The sequence below is a fragment of the Astatotilapia calliptera genome, chromosome 6 (assembly GCF_900246225.1).
Source record: "Astatotilapia calliptera chromosome 6, fAstCal1.2, whole genome shotgun sequence".
Lineage (NCBI taxonomy): Eukaryota > Metazoa > Chordata > Actinopteri > Cichliformes > Cichlidae > Astatotilapia > Astatotilapia calliptera.
Genome location: NC_039307.1, coordinates 23,933,198 through 23,957,133, shown reverse-complemented (window position 1 = coordinate 23,957,133; position 23,936 = coordinate 23,933,198). Strand labels below are relative to the sequence as shown.

The window sequence follows — 23,936 nt, the reverse complement described above, 5'->3', positions numbered from 1 at the left end:
ATGTATTTTCACACTTGCAGGTTGCGGATCAGTTACGTCTCCGAGTCAGCTATTGCGCGAAAGGAGACGATGACGAAGCAGAACTGACACCAGGTCAGTTTTTCTGGAACCAACCAAAGACGGAGGAAACGCGTCACTTCTTCGATGGTGACGTGGCAGCTTGGAAAAATACCTCTTCCCGGTTGTTGCGCTAGATAGGCTGCTCAGCTCCGGTCTCCTCCATCCGCTAGACGCACCTGACCCACGAACAGATACCTCTACAAGTAAATAAACCGGGTTAGGTGTTGTATTTGCTTTTTTTTTTGGTTATTTTTCTAAATAGGTACCGTTTGAATTAGCTGCTGACTGCTGCCAGGCATGGAGACTCTCGGCAACTCGAACAAGAAACAGAAGCTAACCAACACTGCTGAAAGCTGGGTGAGTTTTTTTTCTTCTCTCCCAAGATGTGTTAATTCAACGCACCGTTTCATTATATCCGTCCACATCCACAAACAAGTTGCTTCTTCTGAGCTAACTGCCTAACAGGCTCAGTAAGCTAGTTAGCGACACTTTTGTCACACGTTAGTTGCAAGCTAAAGCTAGTCTTACGAGTAAAGCTTTGGGTAATAAAAGTAATCACGAATCAGCTGCTACCACCCCCGGTAATGAATGCAGGGGCTTTGACTGATTTGAGTTACAGCATTTCCAGGTGTGATAACATTACCTTGGTGGTACAGGCAGACTGTGCTGTGCTTCTTTGTGTAATTTCTCTGCTACATAACGCTGCAGCACAGTATTGTCATTCATCACCGTCTTCCACATTTGAACACACAATGTAATTTCAAAAAAACACAACAACCCGAAATTTTCTATTAAAGCTTCTGAATTGTTAAATAATTGCCTAAATAATCTGTCATCTGTAATCTGCAAATAATTTATAATCTGTCAAACATGTCTCAAACATCAATGCTATAAAGTTATTTTGAGCCAGAAAGAACAATCTTAACACCTTTCTTTCTAGCCAAAAGGGCAGCAGAAATTGCAACAAGTATAAAATGCCACAGTCGTGTAGAGATATTTGAAGTGGCTGAAAAGGACTGGATTGATTGACAACCCGGGAAATGAATTGCAGCATGAATATTTCATCTTTAAAAATTTCTGATGTATTCAAGATGAAATAAGAAGTTTTGAGAGGAAATGTGGACAAAATGAAGCGAGGTGGAGGTGTGTCGCAGGTTTATCTGGTTTGAATGTCACACACTGTTGCAGCGCTGTCACAGCGCTGTCACAGCATGGTACTAGCAGTGTGTATCCTGTAGCTGCAGCTTAACATGTGGCAACAATAATAATGGATAAACAAGAACAGTCACCCGATGAAGCCAACAGAACCACATCATCCACGAAAAGCAGAGATGAGATTCTGAGACCACACCGTTTTTAGTAAATTAGGAAAGTTTTTGCATTGATTAATAATGTAAATCATCCTTACCTCCTGCTCTGCAGTTCAATTCAATTTTATTTATATAGCGCCAAATCACAACAAAAGTCGCCTCAAGGCGCTTCATAGATACAGAGAAAAACCCAACAATCATATGACCCCCTATGAGGAGCACTTTGGCGACAGTGGGAAGGAAAAACTCCCTTTTAACAGGAAGAAACCTCCAGCAGAACCAGGCTCAGGGAGGGGCGGCCATCTGCTGCGACCGGTTGGGGTGAGAGAAGGAAGACAGGATAAAAGACATGCTGTGGAAGAGAGACAGAGATTAATAACAGATATGATTCAATGCAGAGAGGTCTGTTAACACATAGTGAGTGAGAAAGGTGGCTGGAAAGGAAAAACTCAATGCATCATGGGAATCCCCGGCAGCCTACGTCTATTGCAGCATAACTAACTATATGCTTTAGCAAAAAGGAAAGTTTTAGGCCTAATCTTGAAAGTAGAGATAGTGTCTGTCTCCCGAATCCAAACTGGAAGCTGGTTCCACACAAGAGGGGCCTGAAAACTGAAGGCTCTGCCTCCCATTCTACTTTTAAATACTCTAGGAACAACAAGTAGTTCTGCAGAGCGAGAGCGAAGTGCTCTAATAGGGTGATATGGTACTACAAGCTCATTAAGATAAGATGGGGCCTGATTATTTAAGACCTTGTATGTGAGGAGCAGGATTTTGAATTCAATTCTGGATTTAACAGGAAGCCAATGAAGGGAAGCCAAAACAGGAGAAATCTGCTCTCTCTTTCTGGTCCCTGTCAGGACTCTTGCTGCAGCATTTTGGATTAGCTGAAGGCTTTTCAGTGAGTTTTTAGGACATCCTGATAATAATGAATTACAGTAGTCCAGCCTGGAAGTAATAAATGCATGAACTAGTTTTTCAGCATCGCTCTGAGACAGGATATTTCTAACTTTAGAGATGTTGCGCAAATGGAAGAAAGCAGTCTTACATATTTGTTTAATATGTGCATTGAAGGACATGTCCTGGTCAAAAATGACTCCAAGGTTCCTCACAGTGTTACTGGAGGCCAAGGTAATGCCATCCAGAGTAAGAATCTGGTTAGACACTATATTTTTAAGATTTTCAGGGCCGAGTACAATAACCTCAGTTTTATCTGAATTAAGAAGCAAAAAGTTAGCGGCCATCCAGGTCTTTATGTCTTTAAGACATTCCTGCAGTTTAACTAATTGGTGTGTGTTATCTGGCTTCATGGACAGATCGAGCTGGGTGTCATCTGCATAGCAGTGAAAATTTATGCTATGTCTTCTAATGATGTTGCCTAAGACATAATCTAAGGTCCATCCATCCATCCATTCGCTTCCGCTTATCCTTTTCAGGGTCGCGGGGGGCGCTGGAGCCTATCCCAGCTGTCATAGGGCGAGAGGCGGGGTACACCCTGGACAGGTCGCCAGTTTGTCGCAGGGCCAACACACAGGGACAGACAACCATTCACACTCACATTCATTCGCACATTCACACCTAATGGCAATTTGGATTTTCCAATTAACCTATCCCATAATCTAAGGTGTTGAAAATAATTCAAATAATAGTTTTTCTTTAAAATTTGTATTCACTCCACTGACTTTACATTAAATCTGTATTATTTCAGGGAATGCAACGGGCAACTAATGTCACCTATCAAGCTCATCATGTAAGCCGAAACAAGCGTGGGCAGGTTGTGGGCACAAGAGGAGGCTTTAGAGGATGCACTGTTTGGCTGACTGGTAGGCTGAAAGATGTTATTTGTAGAGATTTTAAGTTGGACTTAATGAAGATGTCATTGTTTTCTTAGTTTAACCCTTTGTTTTTCTTCTGTGTAAAGGTTTGTCTGGTGCAGGGAAGACCACAGTGAGCATGGCTCTGGAGGAGTACCTTGTGTGTCATGGTATCCCTTGCTACACACTTGATGGGGACAACATCCGTCAGGGGCTTAACAAAAACCTGGGGTTCAGCCCAGAGGACCGTGAAGAGAACATTAGACGTATTGCTGAAGTGGCCCGGCTTTTTGCTGATGCAGGGCTCGTCTGCATCGCCAGTTTCATCTCTCCCTACAGCAGGGTGAGTAGCTCCTCAAAGAAGGCGTTAGCTGAATGAGACAAAGAGATGATGACAATGAGAAGTGTGCCTAGATCTCAGTGGTATTTCAGTAAATTAGGCTCTTAATTTGTCACCATCATCAGTACACCAAGCTAAGTTTTGCTCTCACTTTTTGTCTTTCCTATTTATACATAGTTTTGTATGTTATTATCATCCATCAGGATCGCCTCAATGCCAGAAAGATCCATGAGGCTGCTGGGCTACCTTTCTTTGAGGTGTTTGTGGATGCCCCACTGGACGTATGTGAGCAGAGGGATGTGAAGGGGCTTTACAAGAGAGCAAGAGCAGGGGAGATAACAGGTACAGTATGATTACTTCCAAGGAAGTTTTTTTTTTTTTTTTTTGGTTGCGTTTGCATATGTGTATTTCTGTCTGCAAACATGGGCACTGAAATATTTTGGATGAATTCAGAAAAAACTTTGTACAGATGTAGAGCTGCGTCATGTCAAGAGTCCAATCAATTTTGGTAAATTAAATTCAAATGAATTCAAGTTAAGGTCCACTTAATGATTAATTGGTAGAAAACATTTTAAAAAGACTTATAACTTAGAAACTGTGTGTCTTACAAGTGTGGCTGGTATTGTCGACATACAGAAAGTACCATATAAAGATTTAAATAATCATGTCACATTTGACCTCTGACCTCTCCTTCAAGGTCAAAATGATAATAGTATAAAGAGCTATTTATGAAAACTATGTTTCTTACTCTCATTGTTTGTATTGACAACAGACTGGCATGTAGGGAATGATATATGGGAATTGTAATTATAACATTATAATTTGCACCCAAATATCATGTCACATTTGGCCTCTGGTCTCACTTTTACATTTTACACCAGGCTTTCTTTCAAGTTGACCTCCAAAATGTATAAAATATAAAATATAATGTAGTATAACATCTTATTATAAGCTCAACTTATTAATGTCCAGTTATTTACAAATCATTACCTATTATCTATGATCTACACTTACATGTTTACAGTAAACATCTAGCATGCTACTCTTTACAGAGTTTTACTGCGCCACAAAATTCTTAAAGTATATTTAAAATGAACAAAGAATACATGTTTAGAAAATACAATACTGTTCCTTTAAAAGTAAGTTCTGCACCAAGCGTGAGCTTTGCGCTCACTCGTTTATCTTGTTTTTGCAGCTCACGAGGTTTATGTTAACTGAGTGATATAAATTTTTGAATTTATATATTACATTTCTGTATTTTTTACCTGCCTGTATGATTGTATGTTATGTGTATGGTTGGTGTGAAACACTTCATGCATGTACCTTTTTAGAGCTAAAATGTTGGCTCAAAATGTGCTCTCAACTATTCTTTAGGTCAGGAGGCAAGCAAGCATGCAACATATTTCAACAGTCTGACTACTGCTTGTGAAATATGTTCAATCTACCTCATTTCCTTGCTTTTGCATTTTGTTTGTACTGAAATAAGAAACGATCTGATTCAGCTTATCAGGTTAATCGATCTGTTTGACAACTAAACTATCACACAGATGTGTTTAATAGTATGAATTTTAAATTGGAGCTCTGTATTTCATATTGTGTTCATCTCAAACATATAAAAATATAAAAATAGGAAAAAATAACCTGCTGCTTAGGTGTAAATATATTTTATTTAAAAACAAAACAGAGCTCAGATTGTGCTTTTTTTTTTTTTCTATTTGGTAATCAGGTTTTACTGGCATTGACTCGGAGTATGAGAAGCCAGAGGCACCAGAGCTGGTGCTGAAGACCGACTCCTGCAACGTGAATGAGTGCATACAGCAGCTTGTTGACCTTCTTCAGGAGAGGGTGAGGAGAGGAAATATCTGGTGCTGATGCTATTTTTCTTCTACCAATTAGCTCCCTCATCTTTTACACCACCATCACAGGTTAAGCTGGAGCCTATAAGTTCAGACTTAATGCATTACAGTGCCATTGTTTTTCTGTGAGCCACTAGATGGCAGGAAAGTATCACATTTGTGTGGATGTTGATGCACTTTGCAGGATATAGTTCCTGTCGATGCTTCGTATGAAGTGAAAGAGCTGTACGTTCAAGAGAACAAACTGGATCTGGCCAAAGCTGATGCAGAGACACTTCCTGCTGTACAGATTGGGAAGGTGAATATCTCAATATCACAAAGCGTTTTAATAAGTAAAGCTAAATGATAATCGTTTTGTTATCCAAGTATCCTCTGATAGATTTACCTTTTCTCTTATGTATGTGACTGTTTAATCCTCAGGTGGACATGCAGTGGGTACAGGTGCTGGCTGAAGGCTGGGCCACTCCTCTCAATGGTTTCATGAGAGAGAGAGAGTTTTTGCAATGTCTTCATTTTGACTGCCTATTGGATGGTAAGATTATTATATATTCACAGGAAACTCATTAAACATGCGGCTGGGCATTAGGTGGAGTTTAATGCTGACACAATAATTACCTAAAACAGAAAATAGCTTTCTGTTTGAACTGAAATAGAGAAAATATCCAGTGAGTGGCAGTTCTCTCAGAAGCTGATAGGAGGGAACCAGTAATTTAAATAATTACTCATTACAACCAAAGTGTGCAGAAGAGCATCTCTGAATGTGGAAACCTGAAGCAGATGTGCTCAGAATTTTTTATAAACAACATGAAAGTGTCTACTCATCAGTTCATAATGGTGGTGGTGTTTGTAATGGTCTGAGGGATGTTTTCTTGGCACACTTTAGGTCCCTTTGTAACAACTGAGCATCATTCAAACACCACAGCCTGAATGTTGTTGCTGACCATCCTGTTATGACCAGTCAAACTGGTTTCTTGAACATGGCAGTGAGATCACTACTCAAATGTCCTCGGCAGTCACCAGATCTCAATCTAAATCTTTGGGATGAGGTGGAACAGGAAGTTTGCATCATGGATGTGCAGCCGACAAATCTGCAGCAACGGCGTGATGTTATCATGTCAACAAAATCTTTGAGGAATGTTTCCATCACCTTGTTAAATCTGTGCCACGAAGAATTAGGGCAGTTCTAAAGGCAAAGGGGATCCAAAACAGTACTAGCAAGGCGTATGTAATGAAGTGGATAGTAAATGTATTTATGCATGCTCACAATATTCATATTTTACACATATTTTAAGCATGCTGTATACGTTTGTGTATAGATTAGAAGTTATGAGTCACTTTGCTGTTAGTCCTGAGGACTGGAATGTGGAGGACAAAGCTTGTGCATTGATCAACACTACACACAGCCATTTCCCATTGTCACCATGTTCCAGAGGTTTGACAGTTGGAGGATTGATTACACACAATTTATGCTAAAACTGGTCAGGAAGCATAGAACTGAAAGTTCTGCTAATCAAGTAGTTGACAAAACAGAAACCCCAATATATTCATTTTGTGTCTCCCTCGTTTGGACATTTGGCAGGCTTGTGTGTGCATTTTATTGGAACCATCTGTAAGCTCTACTTTGTGACAGAGGGGACCAAAGGAAGGTCCAGGGAGAGTTGGGGCTAGCAGCAGTCACAGTTACACATTTTTTTTTAATTTATATATTTATTTATTTTTATATTTTTTAGCTGATCTGTGAAAAACGTGCTGGTCTCAATATTTTCATCAACGTGCATGGTGAAATAAATGCTGCAAAAGACTGCGGATTAACTCATGAGTGAGAGAGGGTCTCACTCAGTGTAGAGTGTAGAGTAAGGATATTTATTCTCCAGCTTCTTAAATTGCAGCCTTGAAGATTCACTGTATTCAGTGGTTGAAACATATATTCCACATTTAGCCTGAAGCCGTACAACGTTATACTTTACAAGAATGGTCGGGATATTTTGTTGCACATTCCCAGTCTCTGGGCATTTTAACCTGCCTTTTGTGTGTTGCCTAATCTTAGTGTCTTTGGACTTTTCAAAAATTTTTAAAGCAGATACAATTTACATTTCTGGCAATTTAAAACTATTTTTAGAATTTTTGTTCCAAATTTATCAAAAACCCAAAGTAAAATCAGTCATTTACAAGGTTTCTACAACACCTGTAATTACTGAAAAACTCCCTCGGGAAACTATTAACACTGATAGCTTCATCAATAATTCAGTTGACCAGGACACACTTGAACTCCTTGACGAGAAAAATGATCTGAAATGTTTTCAGGCTATTTCAGATTGTGGATTCTTTCTTTTTCCATGAATCAGCATTTTTCACCCCATAGGTGGCGTGATCAACCTCTCTGTGCCTATCGTGCTGCCAGTGTCAACTTCAGATAAAGAGCGTTTGGATGGCGCGACAGCTATGGCCCTGGTCTACGAGGGTAGGCGAGTGGCCATCCTTCGTAATCCCGAGTTTTACGAACATCGAAAAGAAGAGCGCTGTGCTCGGCAGTGGGGAACCACCTGCAAGGACCACCCTTACATCAAGGTCAGTGCCTGTGAGGAGTGGTGCATTCAACCTTCCAGTTTTTGCTCAGTGAAGCAGGGCGGGATATTGGCAATGTCTAGAATTCATTTGAATTGTGGTGTTGTAGTGGCTGTTTATTTGGCTAACTCTGTGTTCACATGTGAAATTATGGGGCAGTTAAGAGGGTTAAACAGAGTGGATACGTATGTATATGTTGGCCCCCTCCTTTGATTTATCCACATTGACATCATGTTTTCCATTCACTTTTGTTAGGAAAATCAATACAGACATTCCTATGCTGTTGATCTCTCCAGAGAATAAGGCTGTTAAGCATCATTCGTGACTCTTATCGGGTCAGCAGTGGACAGGTTGGAGTAATTAGAGTGTGGAAAACAAATCACAACATGATCCCAAAAACATCTTATAACAGAGCCAAGTGGTTATTGATCGCCTCACGTAGACACCCGTGCTGCTGACAACATTCAGATTTGTATGTATGGTTTGCCAGACCAAATTGAAATCAGGGTGTTTGCAAAGTATGGATATCAAAGCATATTCACATGATAAATTACATATCAACAAAATAAGCAACATGGTTTTCTCTTTGTCATCTTCAGCTTTTCATTTGTGGCCTTTCTGTTTTGGTTCTTTCTGTCTCGGCACGGGAGCTTTGCTGTGTTTGCTGCTTAGTCTGTAGAAAATTGTCTCTTTGTATCACATCAGCATCGCACAGCCCAGTCAGTAAGTCCAGGGGCTGTCTCATAAATGCCAGTGGAGACAGGTGAAACGCACCTCCAATAGCAGCCAGGATTAATTCGATTTACTTCTTGATGTTTATAGCAGTTCTCAAAATTTATTGTGGAACTTCAGTTTCTTCCATCGTCAGGCACTCAACACTGTTTCCTTGGAAGTGAAATAGTGTAATATACACACGGTAAATGCATTCACTATTTGTAAAACTGTTGATATTTTCCAGGGCCTGTGCCAATAGACTGCACCTGTACTATTCATGCAGGTATCCTCATATTGCACACAGTCAAAAGAAAAAAGGCTACCCCATGAAGCTTGGGTTGTCACTACCAGGTGCTTTAGCTAAGGGATGGCATCACTTTCAAGAAAAAGCAAGGGTGACCTCAGTTTGTTTTAAGAAGACATAAGCCAAATATCCATAGACAGCTAGCACTTGCTCTCCAGCAGGGGTAGCCTGAACAATGTGGGATACACACCCTGTTCACTTGACTTCCACAGTTTCTTATCTCACAGCCAAAAGTAATATCCCATCAACAAACAAAAACAGAGCTCAGATTAGCGTGCAGTCTTTTTTTTTTTTTTTTTTAGCCTGTCCGTCTGGATTGAATGATAGGCTGCAAAATCTAGGCATTCTGACTGAGAGCTCTACAGTAGGCTAACCATCCTGTAAGTTTTAGTGTGTAACTATTCATATTAGAGATGAAGAGACTTTCATAATTCAATCCAGAACTATTTCACACCCCATGAACCACTCAACTATTAAATGCATACACATAACATTTAGTACATGTTTTATGAAAAAAAAAAAAAGGCACAAATGCAAAGATCATTCCTTGGCTGTTCAGGCTTTTTAAACATTTTTTTTAAATGAATTCTCTCCTGCTGGGAAGATTGAATTTACAATATGGGCTAGTATGTTAGAAATGGTATAGAAGCTGAGCCTTGGCGAAACTACTGAAGACCATCTGCAGAGCTCCAGACTGTCTGTCTCAGAGTACTGTGTGATAAACATGCTGCATGTGAAAGCAAACTGCCTCCCTGGATTCGGCACTGATAGAACACAGATCCCAGCTGGCCTTTGCGCATTGCTTATGGAAAGACTGAATAGGCGGAGGAGTGGAGTTTTTCTCAGTCTGTCAGGACGCCCAGTGTAATCACTTGATCTTTTTGGTACACCCTCATATTGCAGGTGTTATAGTTGGATCCAGAGTCTCTTGCTCAGCCTTCAACTAAATGTGTTTGAGATTGTACTGCTCATTTGCCAGCTTCCACCTTTTTGCTCACCCAGCCCATCTCCAAGTAGATCGAGGAATTGTTTCCATGTGTCTCTTATCAAGCGCTGTGGGGCTCAGGTAGACGCTCTGGTGTGCTAATGTCCTGAAATGATCTGGCTTAAAGTGTCAATGGGTTAATGGAAAGCAGCAGAAATTTTTGGTGTTGGTGACACAGTTTGTTTTTAATTTCACCTTAGTAAACTTTTAAAAGTGGCTGTTTTGTGGATTAGTGCAGTCTGCTTATTGGCAAAGGTTTAAGTCAAAATTAATAGTCTTTGTGGTGTCTAGTGATTTTGCACTCTTGGGTCAGACTTACTTTTAACCTCTGGCTTAACAGCTCTCTTAATATCGCACCACTATTGGCAGTTTTCTTTTTTTTAATTTTCAAAGATTTCCTTCTTTCACTTTATTCATAATGGAGTCTGGCATGGTAATGTGTTTTAAGATGTATTAGAAGCTGCAGGCTTCATGAATTGATGCCGTGACTCCTTAGTGTCAACACCTGATGTCTCATTTCTGGATTTAGGCACATGCCACATGCTCTGTGTTTCCCGAACCGTCGTTCTTTATCCACTTTAACTTATCATGTGTTCAGCCTGCTCTAATTAAGCTCTCACTCATTAGAATGTATGTATGTATACACGAGTGAATGTTTAACTCCCAACACCAGAACCAATCTGTCAGCACACTCCTTCATTCATGACTACGACGTTCTGATCCAGGCTCTTTTCTGCTCCACGGAACATGTTGTTAATCCACACGCTTCCTGTTTGCCTGTCTGTCACTCAGACATGAAATCCACGGCACTGGAAGCTATGGTGTGGTTTATTTGGCTAGGGCCCCCTTTTACAAATGAAGTCATAGAGAAATTATAATGGGTAAACATCGCAGATTTAGACCTCCTGCTTTCATACAGCCTTGTAGACGTTTTGTTTTCTGTTGACTTATGTTGGCAAAATCTGTGGTGATTTGCCTATCCTATTGTTCAGTGCTATCAGTGCTGTAAAGCGTATGTCGTGACTTTTATCGGGTGAGCAGCAGACAAGCTGGAGCACTTGAGGGCAGGTGGTTATTGATCGCATCACGTAGACACTCCTCTGCTGACAAGATTCAGATTTCTATATATAGCTTGCCAGCTCAAACTGGAATCAGTGTGTTTGTAAAGTATGGATATCAAAGCGTACTCAGATGATAAATTACATGTCAACAAAATAATGACAGACAGGTTTTTTTTTTGTCCACTTATTGTTTTCATTTTTATTTTTGGTCTTATTTCAGTTCACAGTCTAAATGCTGGAGCTGTGATGCGTTTGCTGCTTGGTCTGAAATTTGTCACTTTGTATCACATTAACAATGTGCAGGCCAGTGCTTTCAGTAACTCTAGCTACAGTCTCAAAAGTGCCACAGGAAGCAGGTGGAAGATATTGCCTGAAACAATAGCAGCCTTTGCCTGGATCCTTCCTGAGCACTTTGGTGACATTGTTGGATGAATCTCACGAGGGGAAAATTTCTCTGCGCTGTGGTCATGAGCTCATCCCCAGGTTTCGTTGCGGAATGCAATCTGATTTTGTCTGTTATTGAAATTAACAAATGCTGAGGGGAAAGCACAGCAGAGTTTTGTTGGCTGTTTAACAACTCACCAAGACTTTGATTTATTTCATTTTGTCCTTTTGCAACTGGGTAATAACTGAGGGGTTTATTTGAATTCACCCTGGAGTGGTTCCAACAGAGTGAGACTTTTAAAGAGCGGTGTCTTAAATCTGGTTTATGTTTGTGTTGCGTTCACCGTCACGATCACTGTGGCTCCTATTTCAGATGGTGATGGAAAGCGGGGACTGGCTGGTCGGTGGTGACCTGCAGGTTCTGGACAAGATCTGTTGGAATGACGGTCTCGACCAATACCGACTGACACCCACTGAGCTCAAACAGAAGTTCAAAGAAATGAATGCAGGTATTGGAACAATATCTGTTTGTTTATTTTCTGTCAGAGCTAAATTAACCCAGTGATGACATTCTGAACCAGGGAGAGTGATGGTAATGCCCCAGTATTTATAAACAGCTACCTTCCTTCTCTTTTAAAACAAGAGGAAAACTTTAAGCAGTCTGGTGCCTTCAGTCCACTCACTTGTTTGTTTATTTGGTAAATAAATAACAGCATCACAGTAGGAAGGTCCCAAGAGAAAAGACTACAGTGTTATTCAACACTTCATCAATAATACACAGACTGTATGTGGTTCATGTGCATGAAGCAGCTAGATGATTTCTGTGTGTAGATGATTTTCTTTTGTTTGCTTTGCTTTTGCTTTGCAGATGTGTTTGGTTGCCGTTTGACAAACTTGTTTCCTCCTTTTTCTCTGTCTAGATGCTGTATTTGCCTTTCAGCTGCGTAACCCTGTCCACAACGGGCATGCTCTCCTGATGCAGGACACCCACAAGCGTCTGATCGAGCGAGGCTACCGTCGGCCTGTTCTGCTGCTCCACCCACTAGGAGGTTGGACCAAAGATGATGACGTGCCACTGCCTTGGAGAATGAAGCAGCATGCTGCTGTGCTGGAGGAGGGCGTTCTGAATCCAGAATCTACCATTGTTGCCATTTTTCCCTCACCCATGATGTATGCAGGGCCAACTGAGGTAATGATTATCAAGAATGTTTGAGGTTTCTTCAAACAAGGCATCAGGTTCGCTTCAAACGTGATAGAGAACAAAAGCGTGGCTGCAGCTCTGAATAATAACAACAGGCAGAAAAGGAAGTGGGCTGTCGCATGATTTCTTTGCAAATTTCTGAGAGTGAAAAATGTCAGGAAAGGAAATTTACAGTTGTCTTGAGGCGCTCTGTTTAACGTTTTCATGCCATACACAAACCTCTGTGTGTGACTGATTGTAGCTGAGAATCTTTTAATCACTCATTTATGATAATCAGAAAGATATGTTACAAATTATTGAGAGCAGATTGCAGGATGGTGGATCTCAGCCTGCGAATTTAATCAGTTTCTAATTCTGAAAGGGAGATTTTTGAAAACTATGCACGGTCGCAACCTGAGTATAGTTTTTCTGACTTGGTTTTCCACAGAGATGTAGAACCTCCTCTTCATTAATACAATTTTCAAAGTATTCTTTAGCCCATTAAAGGCTTGCTGTTACCTCAGTCTTATCTAAAAATCATGTAGAACATGTAGAAACCTAATGGCAGTAGTAATAGTAATTTTCAAGGCAAAAAGTCCAGTTTCTGATGTTATTGATAATGAAAAACAGCAACAGCGTAGGAGAAAAGCAACAACCAAAGTTAATGTGACCGTGTGCAATAAACGTGCAGTTCCATCACCTTTGAAATGGTTGCTTTGAAGACAAGGACCAGGTTTGTGATCACTTGCAGTCAGTTGCTGCCTTCAAAGTAACTGTGGTGCATCAAGGCAGCAATAAAATGTGTTGCACTCAGTCTGCTTTCAGTGCAGTGAGTTAGGGAATGGGGTCAAGTTGGCAATTACATGCAATCTGTTTGTGATAATAATATACCAATTAAGCATGATAAATCAGTGAAAACAACCAATTGTTGCTGTCTACATACACAGACATTTGATACGTTCAGAGTCAATCCAGAACCTCACAGTTCTGAAATGATAATTTAGAAATTCCTCCAAATGGTGCTCTGCAGCATTGCTTTTGTATGAGAATATAATCAAAATCTGCAGCTAGTTGAGTTGAGCACCCGAGAGCAAAGAGAGTCGAGTTGTGCTTATTGGTGTAAACCAGGGGTCGGCAACCTTTAGTCCTTATAGTGCGGCTCCGTGTGGTTTGGGAAAATAAATTAGAAGTATTTAGCTGAAGTGTATTTTATTTTATTTATGTTCTTTTTTAACTTGTAGTTCTAAATTGGAAGATTATTGTGATATTGAAATATAAAAATAAAATCACATTCTATTATTTTTTTCATTGGTTGAAATAAGCGTCACACTCGTGGAAGCCAGCATACCTGCCGAAACACCGTGCATTTATCGAGACTTTCAACCCCAGGTAGGCCAATTATGGATCTTCGGATCTACATTATGTCAGCAGCTCTTCTCCACTGTGAACTATGTTAAAGACAAACACCGCTCACGCCTCACAGATGACAGCTTACAGTCCTGCGTAAAGGTGAAAGTGACTTGTACAGCCCCGATTTGCAGACGCTGTGCGCAGAGGTTCAGGAGCAGAAGTCCCATTGTAAACATATCACGGCAGACCCGACGATGTTTCCATGAACACGCTTTTCAGCATCTCTTTATTGACCACTTTTCACACACGGTTGCTGTACACATACAGCCGGCTGTAGCTTTTCAGCTCACAGCCCGACACATACCAACACAACAGCATAGAGAGCACAGACATTAAGGCGGCAAGGCCTGATTTCAGGTGCCGCTCAGGTGCGTCGCCTCCCCTGCAGCGGCGCTGCAGGCCACGCCACACACATTAACCAGGTAAAATACATATTTAGGCAGAATTTTGCAAATATCTATTTTTCATCTTTTAGCAGCATAGTCCTTTTTTTCCCAATTATTTTTTTAAAAGTCAGGTCAAGGCTCCAAAAGCCCAAAGGCGATATAAGGGTGGCGGCTCACAACAGTTTTTGTTTGCTACATGGATCATTTTAGTTCAGCTGGGTGTCTTTCCTTTTGCTATATTTCATTAAGAGTTCAAAATGTGTTAATTACATAGATAAAATGTAACTTTCTCTGTAGCACTTCAAGGATTTCATAAGCAACACACCTTAGTTGTTCACACACAGCATAAAAGTAAAAAACAGTATATACCAGAGGTGGGACCAAGTCATTGTTTTGCAAGTCTCAAGTAAGTCTCAAGTCTTTATCCTCAAGTCTCAAGTCAAGTCTCAAGTAATGTCAGGCAAGTCAGAGTCGAGTCTCAAGTCACTGGTGTAAAAGTCGGAGTCAAGTCACAAGTCTGAAACTTTGAATTTCAAGTCCTTTCGAGTCTTTAAAAAAAAACAAAAAAAAAAACGAAAAAATAATGTTGCAGTTATGCTAAATGTAAATATTAGACCATGTAATTTTAAAATCTGTGTTTTTCTCAACACATGACAAAATAGTGAACTTAGAAAATATACACAAATTGTGAAATTGCACCTCTTTAAAATGCAGCTCAATTAAACCTAGCTCCAAGAATAATTTTCACCGACAGTTCTGAGATAAGCTGCATGTTATTCTTGGATGCGGTTGTAGGACCAGCTTTAAAATCGCATGACAAAAATATCATACACATTAAAAAAAACTGTATCACCAACGTAGCCTGGAAAACATTTGCTAGTTAGATGAAGTCAGCTATCTCATCGTAGCATATTTATATGCATATTTATAATTATACGGTTCTTGGAGTGAGTGCATACACTCATGAAGTTTAGTAACTTCAGGTCACTGCAACAAGCCCAGGTACAGTTTACCGACGGATGGGTACAGGACCTTGAAATGCACCGTGTAGAACGAAAGACCATCGTACATATCATAAGTTTACCAGTCTCACAAATCGTCTTCATAAATACACATTCCTTAACCGTTTATTAATAGGACCTTTGAGCTCAACGGTAATTAATTAGTAGTGGAAATAATTTCTGGTAGCGTTACAGAAATGTAGCAGTGACAACAATATTGTATGCTGTAATCACCGCGCGGATAGGAGGCGGCTGGCTTGACCGCGGCTCACAAATGACGGCTCACTTTACCGCAGTCTGTAATCGCACTGGGCAATTAGTGATACAAAAAACCTGTTTTATCCTGTGAATAAAAGTATATGTTTTTGTCAATGTACCATAATAACAGAAGCGAAACGCAATATTGTGTCAGGACAATTCACTATTTATGCACAATAAATAAAGGAGCATAGCGCCACAATTTCTGTTCAGTGCCAGACTTGCTTGTAACCTATATCACTAATTATGTTATGAAAATGACGTATTAACTACTAAAAAACACTGACCTTCGTGTAAATGCTTGGAGCAGACTAACCTGTGAGCTGGAGTGTTCTGGGACGTTATATTTGATCTTTGAATGGCTGCAATCCAGGCCATCCGTCGCGTCTTTGTTACTTCGGAAACATGGCTTGAACAATTTCTCTTCAACGACGTAATCCGATAACAACCGATCTCTTTACCCGTCGGCTTCCCGTGGCTGTCATGCGACCGGCTATTGCAGTTAATAATACAACGGCTTCTTGACATTTTTGTGTTTCTTTTTATCGCTGTTTAACTGATTTTAATTGAAAGCCTGCGTGCGCTAGTACCGCTTGCCACGAGTTCCCAGAATCCTTTGCGGTTCTACCCGTGAATGACGTCACATTTTCAATCTCTATATAATATGCGTGTTAAATTTTATATTTGGGGTAAAATATCAAGTCTTTTCAAGTAAACCGGTTCAAGTCCAATTCAAGTCCCAAGTCATTGGTGTAAAAGTCCAAGTCAAGTCACAAGTCTTAGAACATTTTTTCAAGTCAAGTCTAAAGTCATAAAATTAATGACTCGAGTCTGACTCGAGTCCAAGTCATGTGACTCGAGTCCACACCTCTGGTATATACAGTGTTACTTTCTGACATCTAAAATGAAGATATTTGCGGCTCCCAGTGTTTTCTTTTGCGTGGAAACCGGGTCTTGGGGTGTTAAAGGTTGCTGACCCCTGGTGTAGACTGACTCGGATTGAAATGTGTTGGCAGTCTGTCTGCATTTATAAATGCAGATATTTGCAAACCTTCATCAGCCTGCATGAGAGTGAATGCAGTCAGTCTCTGTCAGATTGAGACCATTTGGAGACATGTTGCAGTCCTCCAACCAGTCGTCCCGCACCTTGCGATGGAGGATTGTGGTTGCCAGAATCACCTGGCAACCAACAGTTTTTCCTAGTTGCAGAAAGGTTGTCGTGCTATTTTGACTCTAGTGTGATTGAGCTATTAACAGTGTCATTGTTGCTGCTTTCATTACCCAGATTGCTGTGTTTTAGTACAGTCTTGCACACTTGTCATAAAGACATATTGTGTGTCTTTATAAATCCCACACAAGTGGAGCAGTGTTAGTTTCACAGCTATAGCATTTTCTTTGTTCTCTCTGTCCACAGGTTCAGTGGCATTGCAGAGCACGAATGGTGGCCGGGGCCAATTTCTACATTGTTGGTCGTGACCCTGCAGGCATGCCTCACCCTGCCACAGGAAAGGACCTGTACGAGCCCACTCACGGAGCCAAGGTGCTCACCATGGCTCCGGGCCTCATCACCCTCGAAATTGTTCCATTTAAGGTTGCTGCTTACAACAAGGTCAAAAGGGCAATGGATTTTTATGATCCAAAAAAGTGAGTACTTTTGTTGAAGGTTTTTCATTTAAGAAAAAACTTTTCCATTTTGTTTCCTTTGTTTTAAATCAATTTATTACAGAGATGGTTCACAGGCAGCGCTCACTCACATTAAATTACATTTGTAGATTTTGTCCAGAGTAATACTTCACATTTAGGTCAATTAGAGTGAGCAGCCTAAACAGAAATTATATTCCTTAAATTAATTACTCATTAGGTCTGTCTTGTATGCAGAAAAAAAAAATCCTCATTTTTCTTTCTTGCTTTCTTCTTCTCTCTGTGCCCTAAAAAGCTGAGCCAAGAATAACAGCAATTGTTTTTCATTCGTATACAGTTAAAAGCTTTTGTGCAACACTACGGGCTTTGATGTTGCTCAAAATTACAGAGACCTGCCATTAATTACAGTCTGTATATGGACACTGCACGTTGTGACTAACAACAATCATGCAATTTATTTGGCTTTCCTGCAGTCTGATGCAGCCTGTTCCATCAGGTTGTGCAACTTGGGTTGTGTTCAGCCAGCAGCGTTAAAACTAAATATTGCAGCACTAATCAAAAGATTGCCTTTGTTTTCCATGATGCATGTTTATGATGTAAAGTCCAAAGTGAAGTGCCGATCAGGCACATCTAGTTCTTCTGTGAATCGAAGTACGCTGCCTCCTTGAAATAGTTTGTTTTAAAATGTTATCAGCAGATTTCGTTAAGCAATCGTTGGCTTTGAAGTGACACCACTGGCTTGGTGCTCTGCATGTGAAACATTTACTTGACAGAAAATTTCTGTTGTCTGATTATATAAATAGAATGTGAGGTTTTGTGTTAAAATGGAATTTGTGCTTGAATTATTTTAAGCATCTGACAGTTTATATTATAACCTAAACAGAAAAAAACCAAAGGGAAAAAAATAACTTGCCACATATTGTTAAATGAACATGTATGGAAACAATTCCGTACGCATCATAGCGTGTCAAAGTTTGCTGCAGACTTTGACGCTGTCTGCAGAAAAATTGCACTTTCTGTAATGTGGAACTTTTACTTTGAAGGAACTGTTTGTATTGCACTTTCTGCTCAGTGAGTAGCTGGTGGGTGTTTGCAGAAACGTGTGCATCTTCCATGCAAACTATGTGGTACTGCAGCAAACTGTTAGCGAGCAGTGCAAGGACAAGGAGGTTTTTGGAGTAGCACTGTGTATTTGTTTACACAGTGCATTTTTACCTGATGACTGTCAGGAACCTCCAGCAACCATACTGCTGACTGTTCTCTGAAGCCTCGAGCAAACGGGCTTTATTTTATTTATTTTTTTCAAAATATTACCTCATATTTTATATTTTGTCCATTTTTTATATTAATGCTAATGCCAGACATTCAACACAACTCAGCTTCTAAAATCTGCAGTCGTCACTCAGTTAGATTTATGATCTTCTACTCTTTCAAGCACGGTGCCCTTGCCACATTTTAGGTTTAATATGGGCGCTCATTTTAATCACAACACCCCTCAGTCTTTCTCTGAAGCACAATGGCTCAGACCACGGAAGGCTGTTTCTAATTTGACACTGTATAACTTGTTCTCTGAAGAATTTGCCTGGAGCTCTTTTACCTTACTTTCACTGTTTCTTAATGTTTCAGAGCCTCAAGATGTGCGCTTTCATGTGATAACAATTTAGCGTTTTAAATAGCACAACTTTGACCCTCTCTGAATGTGAGCCCACTTCAGATAAGTGTGAATGTCTGCTAACAAGATGTTTAAAGTCTTGATTATCCCTCAGAGTAATTTATAAATGAGGATAGCCTGGGCTACACTTAGCACTGGTCTAAGATGAAGACTGTCTTTGGCTGACTGCTTCACACAGCGCTGTTCAGAACTTTTCATGTGACCTCAAATGTGCAGCGAGAAACCATCAATCATAAAAATATAAAGGAGAGGATCTCAGAACGTGTGAAAGATACTTAAAAAAAACGTTTGGAGAGGAGAATTCAGTCTCAATATTAGAAAGCATTTCCTTCGTGCAGACAGTGAGTCTGACAGTTTGATTGTATTGTGTGTTACCCAAAAGTGGTGATGCTTATTTTATATTATCCATCCATTTTCTTAACCGCTCGTCCAATTCAGGGTCCTGAGGGGATTCGAGCTTATCCCAACTGTGATCGGGCAAAAGAAGGGCTACACCCTGGACTGGCTGTCAGTCTGTCAGTGTTCATACCTACAGCCAATTTAGAGTCACCCTAACATGCATAACAGTCTTTGGACTGAAATACGGGAATGCTTAAGCAGGCTCTGGATTCCAGGACCAAAGACTATTTTTCTTTAATTGTAATAATTTAAATCTGTATTAGAATCAGTCAAGGTTGCATTAAACCGCAAACCGTAAAAGTTTAATAACTGTCATTTTAAGGTGCCACAAATCATGGTTATTGTAGTTAATTGAAACTAAAACTAGGAGAGAAAAAAAATCATTTTAGCTAACTAAAATAAAAATAAAAACTTGACTACTGAAAAAGATTAAAAATGATTTTGTGAACTTGGAAGACTCCAATAAAATTATTGAGGTAAAACGGTTAGTTTTTATGTACATCTTGCCTCTGACATATAACCTGCAACAATAACTATTTAAAAAAAAAAACTAAAACTAGTGCTGAAACTAATGAAAACAACACTAAAACCAAACTTTTTCTAAACAATAAAAACTGAACTGCAACAGTAAAATGCACTCTGGAAACTTGACTGAATTAAAAAGATAAGTCAAAACGAAATAAAAAAAATTTTTTTAAACTAATAACAAAATCATAATATAAACCATAAAACGTTTTCTTGACAGTGTTGTTTTAAAAAAAACTAAACCTTTTGCTCTTGAATGGGAAGAACAAACCAACAAAAGGGTTTCTGAATTAAGTCCGCCAGCCGACTGGGATCTTTCTGTGTGGGTTCTCTCAGGATACTCCATTTTCCTCTAAAAGTCCAAAACATGCAAGTTAGGTTAACACCCAGACTTCCTTATATATCCAGCTTACTGACATACCTGTTTATTTAGGCTTTTTGCAGGTTTTATGCAGTGCTTCCCTTCAAGGCGGTCTCAGGGGAAACACTGTTAATACTGTTCATGTAGCATCTAGCTCTAGAACCTCAGTAAGCACAGTTTGCCCTGCAACAGTGGGAAATGCATTTGAGGTCTGTGAGTTCACTCAGAAGATGCTTCAATTAAAATCAAATCATTGAAGAATGTTGCATGATCACAAATACAGGGTCTATCAAATCTGATTATAAAATACAAAATGTTTCCCCTGCGAACGCACGGCGTTTGTCCATACACTAGTCAAGAGAGGTCCCACCAGTTCCTCCTGGTTTCAGCTGTTTTTATTCATTCTCTCTGCTCTCATATGGAGCTTTTTCACTGTAGAAAACCACTGTTTTCACTGTAACTGGCTTAACTGCAAATATCAGATCGTCTAGCCGATGAACACAATGGGCCAGGCGGACACAAATATGACTCCAAATAAAAGCCAGCGTTTCTCAGTTACTGCTGTTATCAAGCAGCTGCGATTATATGTTGGTATTTTCTGCAAAGCTTCCCCAACATAGCTGCCTTTTTCCAGTTTAAACCCAGGATTAAAGAAATGCAGATTCTCTCACTTCGTCATGGTTTGCAGCAACAGCTATCGTGAGGCAGATAGCAGCACAACACAGGCACATAAATCACAGCGCAACATGTTGACAGTCAGCTGCACTGGCCTCCTTTTCCAGCCACCACTGCTATGGCATGCTGGTGCTTGCCGGATCGTGTGACATTATCTCTCCTGCCACAGAGTGATTTTGCAGGAATGTCATGCTGTGAGAAATGGTCAGCATATGAAATGTCATTCATAAATATATTCTCATATGCAAACAATCATCATGTCAAATTTCACAGGGTGGGATGTGTCACAAGAGAGTGTCATAAAAGCTTCATTTTTGGTTTGCAGAAATGTTAACTGGCCTGCTCCTTGATCCAACTGATTGTAAAAGAGCAGCTGGCTCTGTTGGGCGTGCCGTTGATCGGCATCTTTTCACTGATTGAAGTAGATCTGTTATTCAAAGCTCCCCTGCTTTTTGTGTGTGTCTCTCTCACACTCTCTGTCTTTTTGTTTTTAATTACAGCCATCAAGATTACGATTTCATCTCAGGCACACGCATGCGTAAAATGGCTCGCGAGGGAGAGAACCCTCCCGACGGCTTCATGGCGCCCAAAGCCTGGGCCGTGTTGAAAGAGTACTACAAGTCACTGGAGAAGGCCTAAAGGTCAGGTCTCAGCTGGGGGGAGGAAAAACGTGACAAAAAACATGGGAACACAGTGGTGGTTTCTACTGAGGTTTGGGACCACTCACTCATTTCTATCACAAACTTCACTCACTCTGGCTTCTGTCATGGTTTTAGTCTTATCTGTGTTTTAGCTGTATGTGCTTTATTTAACTAAACCTCTCCTCTGACTATGAAATGTAGAAGCACAGGTCAGTATACTAAGAAGATATTCTTTACTAACATGACAACTGTAAGTTCTGATCAGTGGTTAAGAGTGTTGTTTTTAAACATCCAAATGATGATGAAGAGTCACTGTTGACCAGTACTCAAATATTCGGGAGAAGTTGTTACAATTTGTCCTAGTATTTAAAATGTTACTCAACTCACTAGAGTCGACTTAACGCTGTTCCTTCTTTACTGTATGCATACACGCAGGTGTGGTAGTGGCTCAAATGTTACTGTACACAAGTGTTTAAAGTAAAAATTGAGTGCCTTGGTCCTCAAAGTCAGTTCACATGTTCACATTGAAGTTGGACACCTGCCTCTTCTATCACTGGTTGTATTTTTACATTGAAATGGTCCAGTATGTCAAGAAAATTGTGAAAAACAGATCAGCGGTTATGTTTTTTTTGTTTGTTTTTTTTTTACCGTATAGTGCAGTCTTTCTTAAACTTGTAGAAAAACGTATCACTCCATTTTAATTTTGCTTTTTTGTGTGTTGTGTTTGTAGCTTTGCTGCTTTGAGATCTATTTACTTTTTTTCTCCCATGTCATGTATTGCTAATATTTTATTGTGCTTTACCATGGGATCAGATTTGTAATCTTTCCTTGTCCAATAAATCATTTTTAGCCAAAAGAACAATTTGTGTACCTTTTTCTTTCTCTAAACTTAAGTTGTTAGATACATTAAGGAACACGTCTTAAGGCACACCAAAGAGATTTATATACATAAAATATTCTCAAAGATTTCTTCTTCTTTTTTTTCTTTTTTTTTAATTGACAGCTAGGAATTTGGTTTATTCTAGAAATTAACTGTTATCTCACGGTGGCTGTTTATATTTTGGCAGCTAAATGCGTTCACTTGCTTTCAATCGACTCGGTCATCTGAATGAACAATGAACTCTGGAGATTTACATTTCTCCGCCTTAGTGAGCATTGTCTGCTGGAACGTCAGTTCACCCCCCAGTTGGTCATTATGTATATTGAGCTGTATATTGAATAAGACAGACCTTCTAGTGACCCCAATCAAACTTAAACACACTTCCACGCTGTATACAATGATCTGCAGCTGGCTCCCAGATGCAGTGAAAGTGGAACCTGCAGGGTTAAGTCCAGACCCGGGAAGAGTAGATCTGTCAGAGAGACCCTGGATATTTCATCTAACCCAGCTCCAAGATGTAATGAAGAGACCTGTCAGCAGCAAATTTTTCCACCTTTCACCAGATCTTGTTTAATCTCAAATGGTAATCAAGCTGGGACTTTGGGGCAACTTCAAAAGCAGAGCTATTTTTTCACACGGAAAATGATCAAATGATTTTTTTCCCCCCTCTCTTAAGGAGATTGCCTTATGATTTCTGTTGTCCTTTTAACTGTCTGGAGAGGATCAGTGCTCTCTGGGTGATGCAGGTGTCTGTTACTGTGTGTATCTATAACCTCTTGATGTTATCTCAGTTGTAGCATGCTCAGTGTATTTTACTTCTGGGTCCATTTTCACCTTGCTTGCACCATAATCAGATCTTGCTTTGAAATTTTTCACCCTTTTGAAGGTGTGTTACTACATGGCAAACTGCCAGAGTGACTTGCTGTTCGTATGACTTGAAGGACTATTGTACAACTTTTTTTTTTTTTTTAAACCACACATTTAGTGTCATCTTCAAAGGAGGTGTAGATTTTGCAATATGTACACTTATGTTTAATGTGCTAAAGCATACTTTAATATATTCTTTTGAATCGAGGTAAGCATTTTCACTGCTGTGTAAATATGAAATATGTTTGCAGTGTAGTGATCATGTATGGTTGTATCATTTCAGCAGTTTTTAATATGCCAAAACTATTTTACATGTATAAAGGTTCACAACACTAAATGTTCTTAAATTACTGCTGAAAAAACTGAGAACAACACATACAAAACATTAAAAACTCAAATGAGGAAGCACTATCAATGACCAAAAAGCACCAATGAAAAATGTTAAACAAATACATGAAATATGGAAGCACAATGTATAAATTAAACAGTGTTTTAAAAAAACAAAAAAGCACAATAAAAGCAGAATAAAGGATAAAAAAACAAACCAAGATAAAAGGTGTGAGCAGAAGTAAAAGGGGGAAATCATTTAAAATAAAAGCTGTTTCAAAGATGTGGGTCTTTGGTTTGGCTTTAGTCTGCTGTCCTTA

General features: G+C 39.7%; 1 protein-coding gene across 1 annotated transcript; it reads left to right on the top strand.

The window, feature by feature from the left end:
- Positions 1-19: 19 nt before the first annotated feature.
- papss1 (3'-phosphoadenosine 5'-phosphosulfate synthase 1) lies at positions 20-22,401 on the top strand. Its single transcript, XM_026171224.1, has 12 exons — positions 20-417; positions 3,079-3,193; positions 3,292-3,527; positions 3,728-3,866; positions 5,251-5,369; positions 5,565-5,678; positions 5,801-5,912; positions 7,743-7,948; positions 11,767-11,902; positions 12,314-12,582; positions 17,043-17,272; positions 21,402-22,401. Exons 1-12 carry the CDS (start codon positions 358-360, stop codon positions 21,538-21,540), a joined length of 1,875 nt encoding a protein of 624 aa, XP_026027009.1. The 5' UTR covers positions 20-357; the 3' UTR covers positions 21,541-22,401.
- Positions 22,402-23,936: the final 1,535 nt, after the last annotated feature.

Coding starts and splice junctions, on each gene's coding strand:
- papss1 (XM_026171224.1), top strand. CDS start 358: ATGGAGACTCTCGGCAACTCGAACAAGAAACAGAAGCTAACCAACACT. Junction 3,528..3,727: donor TCATCTCTCCCTACAGCAGG/GTGAGTAGCTCC, acceptor ATCATCCATCAG/GATCGCCTCAATGCCAGAAA. Junction 17,273..21,401: donor GATTTTTATGATCCAAAAAA/GTGAGTACTTTT, acceptor TTTTAATTACAG/CCATCAAGATTACGATTTCA.